An 8,498-nucleotide genomic window follows, 5' to 3' on the forward strand; every position below is an offset into this window, starting at 1 on the left:
TGCATTTTTAAGAGCTTTTTATTGGCAACAGTGCAGAACCAGGGGAGAGGGGACGGCCCATCGCCAATCTGCCCCAGCCCCCCGGGGTCAGGTGCAAAATACAAAAAGAGAACCACAAATACAGCATGGGGTCGGGGGGTCGGGGATTCACTGAATTGTGGTTGGCAGGGGGAAGCCCTGCTCACACTCTCACACTTGCACCCAGAATTGTCAAAGATACAGATTGTAAAAATCTACGATCCCTCAGGCTTACTCACAAAAAAAAAAATCTCATGTCCCCAACGAACCCAGAGTCAGACGACAGCTGGAGCATCGGCAGGGACAGTCAGAAAGGAGATAAGTGAAAACGGTCAGATGGACACAGGCGGGGGAGAAAAGACAGAGGGGGAGAGACCATCAGAAACAATCAGAGGGGCCGAGACGATCAGAAAAGGGTCAGCCTGAGACAGGCTGAGCCAGAGTTTCTAGAAGCAGTTTCCAATTCAACGGCTCGCTTTGAGGGCCAATGTGACCTAGGCTGAGGTTGCAGAAGCGCTCACACACTCACGCGCACGCACACACACACACATCCATATATAATATATTTATTTATACATAATAGATATAATTGCCTTTCAGAAACCAGGAAAGGGATAAATAGCTACGGAATGGGTCTGGGATCAGGACAGGAGACGCGCGACAAGCGGCACGTGGAATGTTTTTCATGCAGCACGGATGGAGGGCGGCGTGGTCCACCCCCCGATATTAAAAAATATAAATTTGCCTCGTAAAGAAATCCTCATGAGATGAAGCGCAGGGAACGGCAGGGTGGGAGAGCCAAAACCAGCGTCAGGGCTGGGGGGACTTGGGCATGGAATCATGAGATTCCAGCCCCTTGAGTCTGGCAGTCCAAAAATATTGGGGGTTTGGGAGTACCAAAGCCTCAGCTCTGAAATCTTCTCCGGAAAAATGTCACACCCCCTCACTCCCTTCCTAGAGAGGATGTAGGGGGCCAAGGTGTGGGAGAAGTTGGCGTCCTAGGCTGGGGATCGGTAGGGGGGCCTTAAAGAAAAAGGCCAGGGCTGAGGGTCCTGAGGAGAGAGAGAGAGGCCACGTGGATGGAGGACTGTCACCCCCTTCTCGGCTCTGTCACCCCCTTGAGTCTAACTCACTGTTGAGGGGAGGAAGAAGGGGGATGGACGGAAGGGAGACCGAGGAAAGGCTTTCGGGAGTGGGGGCATTATCCCTCTAGAGGGGTGCTGCCCCACCCAGCTGCACCCCACAATCTGGCCAACTCATTTCACAGTATAAATCACTCCAGCAGGACGGCATCACAGCACCCCCTGCTGCCTGAAAGCAGAGCGGCCCAACGAGGAAGGCCAGGAGGGCCGGCTGGCAGGGGGCAGGGTCTTGGGAGATAACACTGTCATGAGAAACAGGGCTGGGGGCTGATTTCGGGATGGGGAGCCTTAGGAGGCCAGAAATGCCAATCAGAGCCAGTTTTTCTGGGAGGGAGTGGCTAGACAGTGAAGGAAGGATGTTCACATTTCAAAAGAAGTCTGGTCGGGGGATGAGATTATTCTAGGGGGGCATCGAATTCCCTTTAAGGGGGGGCTCACTTCTGCCCATAGTAAAGAGGATCTAACCCCATGGAAATGTGGGATCAATAAGCTAAGGTCAGGAGTGCAGGGGAAACCAACCTAGGCATCCCAAAAAAAGGGTGGGTGTGGGAGACATTGGGTAGGGGGTGGCATTTTTCCTTGTTGAGCGTCTCTGGAGAGGACTGCAGCCCACCCCACAGTCTACCTCCCACCCCCATCCCTTCATCCTCACACAGGACTGCCCGAAGGTGGGCGTCACCCCAACTCCCCTCCCCACCCATCCCCAGAGCTTGGGTTGAGGTCAGGGACCCAACAGACAGCTGGGGGTGTCCATCCCCTCCCCACCCCCTGTCCCCAAAGTCACCAGCTCTCTGGCCTCGCCGGGGCACAGAAACAAGAGGCAGAACAAAACACAAGGAATCCTCCTGTCCGATGGCAGTGGCGCAGTGGCCGCAGAGGGTCAGACGGAGGAGCCAGGGAGGCCACACGCCCACTTTGTCTCTTCCCCTCTCTCTCCTCCTCCTCCTCTTCCAAGTCTCTCTCCCTCGTGTGTTTGTTTGTTTTGTGTGTCTAAAGAGTTCACAGAGCAAGGAGGGAGGGCGAGTTCAGGGGATCGGAAGGCTGGTCACTGCCGCTGGTGCGTTGGGCGCCGGCGAACGCGGAGACCTCCGGGCAGGTGAGGACAAACGAAGAAGTGTACGAAGGGTTAACAACGGGGAAGGGGTCGCCGAGGACTTGAACTTCACTGTGTGTAAAGAGAGAAGCCGTCAGGTTGGGGGGTGCGTCTTGGCTGGTCTGGAAGGGCAGGGGCGGTGGTGGCGGGGGCGGCAGCAGCCAGCTGAAGCCATCTTCCTTAGCCGGTGCTGAGCCCGGCAAATCTCTCACCTCCGCCAGCGGGCCCGGCCCAGGCCCCTCTTCGTAGGGGATCTTGCAGCCCGGTTTGTGGGCCACCAGCACAAACTCCAGACGTTCCTTCTCCTTTTGGAGCTCGGCGATCTCCGACTCCAGCTCTGCTTTTTCTTCCTCCAACTGATCTGTCTCCTGAGGCCGGGGAGGCCAGGTCACAGAAGAGAGGGAGGAAGGAGAAAAAAGCTTGTCAGTGACTGGGAAACTTGGGTCATGGCTCCCCTGGACTTGCTGCTGGAAGGCAGCCCCAGACTGAGAAAAAAACACCCCCTGAGATGGAGTCCTGGTGGCCATGGGAGTTGGGGCAAGGGTCTTGCCTTCTAGGAGCCTCAGTTTCCCCCGTCTGTCCAAAGGATGGTAGGGAAGGGGCCAGGTTTATGGGGAAGTCTCTGGTACACAGGAGGCACTCAGAGGTTTGTTGAATGAATGAACAATCGTTATGTGGTTGGTTTTGTTTTGTTTTTGAGACAGTCTCGCTCTGTCCCCCAGGCTGGAGTGCAGTGGTGCAATCATGGCTCACTGCAGCCTGGACCTCCTGGGCTCAAGCAATCCTCCCACCACAGCCTCCAGAGTAGCTGGGACCACAGTGGTGTGCACCACCATGCCCAGCTACTTTTTTTTTTTTTTTTTTTTTGTAGAGACAAGGCCTCCCTGTGTTGCCCCAGGCTGGTATCAAACTCCTGGGCTCAAGCAATCCTCTTGCCTTGACCTCTCTCAAAGTGCTGGGATCACAGGCATGAGCCACTGTTATGTGTTTTTAATGTGTTTCCTTCTATTACCCCTCCCTCTCTACCTCCCATGGAAGAGATCAAGCAGAGAAGGAAAGTTGACAATTCCCTTGTTCCCTCAAGGAGTGACAGCTCACCCTGCAGGCATACAGTAGGGAACTCTCAGACCAAGGGAGGACGTAGGAAGGGAGTGGGTTTTGGGGGATGCCACCAGCACCAGGAGAGCTGTGGGTGGCTAGGGCAGGAGGTGGAATAATTTCATTTCATAGGCTTTCCAGAGTGTTAAGGGTAGAAGGAGCCTGGGAGATTTGATGAGGGTTTGGAGAGATGGAGAAACTGAGGCAAAATGTGTTGTTACTTGCTGAAGACCAGATGGGAGAAATGATGGGAGCGCCCCTCTCCTCAAGGGCCCCATGTGGCCCCTCGGGATGAAATGAAGGCTAGGAGAGTAGTGCATGGGGTCAGGAAATGGGGGGGACCAGGAGTTGATTTAAGTACATGGGGGTCTGTGTTTGTGCCCTGGGCTACCCCATCTGGCCACACCAGTAACCTAGTTCCATATGCGGAATGTCTAGTTCTCAACCCAGGACAAGGGTACAGGTGGAGAGGGGGCAGAGAATGGGGAGAGAGCTCCCCTCAGCATCCCCTCTCCCACCCCAGGGCCTGTCCTCACCGCCTGGAGTCGGTCAGTCAGCTCCCTCCGCCGGTTCCTGCATTTAGCTGCTGCTAGTTTATTTCGTTCCCGGCGCACCCTTCGCTTCTCCTCTTCCTCTGGGGTGAGCTGAGTCGGGGAGATAGAGGCCATGAGATTTGGGGATACAGCGCTCCTCCACCCATCCCAAACCTCTACTTCCTTCAGAACCCCCAGGAGCCAAAAAACAAGCCTCCAGTCCTCGCTCGTGTAGCAAGGATCTTGGGGTTTCTGTAACACTGAGGCCTTAGTGGAGTCCCCTTCCATTCATAAGAAACTTCCTGCCTCTCTTGCTTGCCCCGACCCAGGCCAAGTTCTGATGCCCCTTACTCACCGTCTCCTCTCGGGGTCTCCTTGGCCGGGCTCGGGCTGGGCGGGCAGGCCCAGGCCCACTGGTGGTTCCGCTGGTGGAAGGCCCACCACTGCCACTCGCTCCGCCACTGCTGTAGCCACTCATGCCTGGCGTGGAGTAGCTGGTTCCCGGCATGTCGTAGGGATCGACCACCGGGGGCTGGGAGGCCAGTGGCTGCCCCTGGGACTGGGCCATGGAAGAGATGAGGGTGGGTTGCACAAGCCACTGGAGGTCCTGGCTGGTTGTGATCGCGGTGACCGTGGGCACGAAGGAACCGGGCATTTCCCCGAGACCGGCGCACTCCTACGGGGTGACACATACACACACAGGCGTAGACACACAAACAAAGACACCAACACACACACACCCAACACACATAACACACACCGACCCCGTGAGTGAGCACAGGGTGAGCGAGTGTGGATGTGTGTGTCACAGGGAAAAAGCCACGACACCCACCCTTCCACTACACCGTGACGCAGTGGTTAATGAGAGGATTTCTGCTCAACTGGCTTCTACCTCCTCCTTCTTCCTCGGGGAAAGGTTGCACGGTTCCAGCGGGTGGTGAATCACACCCCGGGTTGGTGACTCTTAGGTGTAGGGGGTGGAGAGGAGGCTGGACACAGCCGGCTGACAGAACCCCCGGGACGGAGCCACAGCCACACACACAGCCACAACACCCCACCCCCACCCCAGAGGCAAGGGGAGGGAGAAGGAGAGGCCTTAGGCCAAGCCTTCCTCTACTCTCACACACACACACACACCCCTCTGCGCGAGGTCCCATGTAGGGGCGGGGGTCCCAGTCAAAAGGGTGTTTGGGGGACGGGCCTAGGAGTTTAGAACAACGTTTCAAGTTACTGTCTCTTTTCAGAGTGAGACTGACGAGTGACAGTTTAGGGTGAACGGACAGGTAGAGAAAAGTAACCACCGAGGCTCCCTTAGATTGTCGCGGTAGGGGAATGGTGCGGAACCCGAGCCCCCAAGCTTCAGCAGCGCTCATCTCCCCCCTCCCGTAAATGGACTCCTGGAACTGCTCTGAAGGCTTAACTACTCTCTCGGGGGGCGTGGTGAGGGAAGGGCTGGCTCGCCGGCCAATCAGCGTCCTGGGAACCCAGAGGGGGCGGAGCTCCTGGAGACCACCTGGCTGGTTGCCCTTCGGTTCGCGGTTCTAGTCCTGTCTTGGGACACACTGGAGGAACCGGGCATCCGGAGCAGAGGGAGTGGGAATCTGTCTGTGAGTGCCTGGAGAAGAGGGTGACAGCCACCGTATCTCTCCAAGAAACGCCGGCACACAAGCAGACACCCCCCGCTCCTGAGAGCCCAGGGACCAGATCCCCGCAAGGGTCTCGCAGATCCATTGGGTCGCAGAGAGCCGCTCTTGTCACGACAGGGATCCCCTCGCTTTGCCTCTAGAGGCGCGGAAAAGAGACCCAGCCGCCAAGGAACCACGGGTTCCGGGGACAGAGAGGGGGAAGGAAACTGCACCCTACAAATAGGAAGGGAAAGCTGATTGGCCAAGGCGTGCGCCCCGGCGGCCAATCGAAACGCCGGGCTGCCCCCTCCCTTAGCAACGTGGCCCCGGCGTTCCAAAATAGAACGCTCCCGGGACGTCAGGGGCGGGGCGGACGAAGGGGGCGCCGCGCGCCGTGCGTGCCCCGCGTCAGACGGAGGATTCCAGCGCGTCAGCCGTTACGCACGGGTCCCCCGTTACGTCTCCGCGCAGGAGGCGGAGGCAGCGCGGCTGAGGGTTCGAGGCCCCTCTTCCCGATGGGTGGAGGGCTACCTGGCACCGAAGTGGGCGCTCCGAAGAAGGAAGAAAGGAAAAGAGACTACTGGAAGCTTCCCCGGGATTTCCCCCACCTGCCTAACTGCGCTCGCTAGCTTCAGGTCTGGAACCCGAGCAGGGGGCAGTCCCGGGGCCGGCTCAAAGTTCTCAGCCCCGCTACCGCATACACGTTGCACTGAGCGGCACATTCCCCACCCCACCCCCACCCGCCCCAAAGCCTACCCTCCCTGCCGCGTTCACTCCTTGCGCTCCACGCACGCAACCAATTGCAAACATCGCCCGACTCTTTGCAGTTTGCAAAGTGCGCTGTGAGCCTTTTCCATCTCAGATCTAGGGTTCTGATGCGTCTTTATGTGGGGGTTGGGGGTTATTCTTTTCACCCTTGACTTAAAAAATAAAACCTACAAAGCAGCACCCCTAATATCAAAAACTTACCTGGGAAGCGGTGGCGGTGGGTGGACTGCCGAAAGAGTCCACCGAAGACAGATATTGCGACTCGGCAGAGGGTGAGGAACTGCACCGGGAGCCGGAGTCGTAGTCTCCGGGGAAAGCTTGAAACATTTCCCTGGGCACAGGGGGGGCCCTGTGACCACGCTGAGGTCGCCGGGAAGCCAAGGCTATGGCCGGGTTGGGGAAGTAAGGTGCGAGTCCGGGGTGAGCCGTGGGAGTCCCGGGTGAGCTGAGCGAATCCTCAAAGTACGCTGTCTGGGGAAGCTCGGGGAAGGAGCAACGTCCCGTTCCAACAATGGCAAAGTTTCTGTGCAGTCTCCCTGCGGTGCCCAGGCCCCCACAGGATGCCGCTGTACCTCCTGAAAGTGCAGGCTCCGTAGGACCCAGGGACGAAGGAGGCGTTGCTCCCCCAGGGGCAGAAAGCGCTGTCCCGCTGTACAGAATCAGCTTCAGCTACGGTCTCCTCCACGCGTCCGGCGGGTCCCACGGGGGGAGGGGAGTAATAAGACGAAAAAGTAAGTCGGTCCTCCAAAAGAAAATGAAGAAATATCTAGAAGAATCTTTCCAAAAACTTTCTCCCCGGAAAAAAAAAGATTAACGAAATTTCATAACCCCCAAGAAGAACCACAATAATCAAGTTTCCAAGTCCTGGTTCCGCGTGTCCCTGCAGTGGCCGTAGCTCTGAGTCTTATGAATGAAGCACAGACCCGCCAGCCTGTATTTATATGCCCGGGACCCGCCCCCCTGCTTACGTCACCCGCCCCTCGCTGAACAAACTTCCCCAAATCTCCGGACCCGCCAAATCGAGTCCCGCACCGTCCAGCAAGAGGTCTTTTCTAGACTCGATCTGGTCACTTGCATGACCCTCGGGGCCCTGGGGGTCTCGGGGGCTGTGTTCCGGGCCCCTCGGCGGGAGGGGATCCCGGCCCCGCCTCCCCGGAGTTCCTGTGACGCAATTAGCCATATAAGGAGCTCGGCCGGCGCGGCAGAGTGTTTGTTTGGTATCCTAGCAATGACGTCAGAGGGAATCCCTCGCTCGCTCGCGCGCGCGCCCGCGCCCCACCCGCGCCTGCGCAGTGCCACGCCGCCCCGGGGGCTGGTATTAATAGGCGCTTACACTAGCCCCGCAGGGCCCCCGCTGACCCGGGCAGGGAAGACCCCAGCCTGCAGGTCCCCCTCACCTCTGGCGCCCCCACCCACCCTGTTCTACCGCTGGTGCAGCGCCCGCGTTCGAGAAGAAGAGCAGATCTCTGAAAGGAGACACTGATTAGTGTGGTGTGGTCACGTAGGTGGGGAAACTGAGTCCCGAGCGCGCTGTGATGCTCAGGTGAAGGTGGAGGTAATGGAGGGATTCCGAGGCTCGTCCTGGTTTCTGTCCTGATTCGCTGTGCGAGCTTGGGAAATATTTTCCCTCTCTGAGCTTTAGCTTTAGACTTCCCGGCTGGGCAAAGGATGTGTGTCTTGGACCCGGCTGGCCTCCCAGGTCTGGCGTTTGGGAGGGATGAGGGTTTGGAGGGGATGGGAAATGAAACTTAGGGAGAAGCCTCTCTTCTGATGGTGTTGGTAGCCTCTCTTCCCACCTTTCAATCCACCCGGAGTCAAAGAATGTGTAAGGGGGAGAGGATATTATTATTAATTTTAATAACAATAATTAATGCCTTGTATTTGGCACTTACCAAGCACAGCTTCTGTGCTATGCCTTTCAGTACAAGATTTGTAATCCTTAAAACAACTCTGGAAGGTTAAGAGAGAAAAATCTTCATTTTATAAAAGAAAAAAATGATACTCAGAGAGGTTAAATGACTTGCCCAAGATCCCATCACAAGAAATTCAAACTTACAATTGGCAAACTCCAGATTTCCTACCCTTTCCATTCTTTCCATTTCTTTTCTGATTTCTGAGACCCGCCTGGTTAGATGAAACTCCCTGAAAAACCTGTGTCTGGGGTTTGTTTAGATGATAATGGCAGTATTAGTAGCTTCCACTTGTCAGGTTTTTTTTTTTT

General features: G+C 56.8%; 1 protein-coding gene across 3 annotated transcripts; it reads right to left on the reverse strand.

Moving 5' to 3' along the window:
* FOSB (FBJ murine osteosarcoma viral oncogene homolog B) lies at positions 1–7,325 on the reverse strand. Of its 3 annotated transcripts, none has more exons than XM_011963004.1 (4): positions 6,479–7,325; positions 4,240–4,443; positions 3,888–3,995; positions 1–2,621 (listed from the first exon to the last, which is right to left on the reverse strand). In XM_011963004.1, exons 1-4 carry the CDS (start codon positions 6,602–6,604, stop codon positions 2,160–2,162), a joined length of 900 nt encoding a protein of 299 aa, XP_011818394.1. In that variant the 5' UTR covers positions 6,605–7,325; the 3' UTR covers positions 1–2,159. The 3 variants fall into 3 exon arrangements, with proteins under 3 accessions (XP_011818394.1, XP_011818392.1, XP_011818393.1); XM_011963002.1 differs by having other exon boundaries at positions 4,240–4,560; XM_011963003.1 differs by lacking the exon at positions 3,888–3,995 and having other exon boundaries at positions 4,240–4,560.
* Positions 7,326–8,498: the final 1,173 nt, after the last annotated feature.

This window comes from Colobus angolensis, unplaced genomic scaffold (assembly GCF_000951035.1).
Source record: "Colobus angolensis palliatus isolate OR3802 unplaced genomic scaffold, Cang.pa_1.0 Scaffold60, whole genome shotgun sequence".
Taxonomy (NCBI): domain Eukaryota; kingdom Metazoa; phylum Chordata; class Mammalia; order Primates; family Cercopithecidae; genus Colobus; species Colobus angolensis.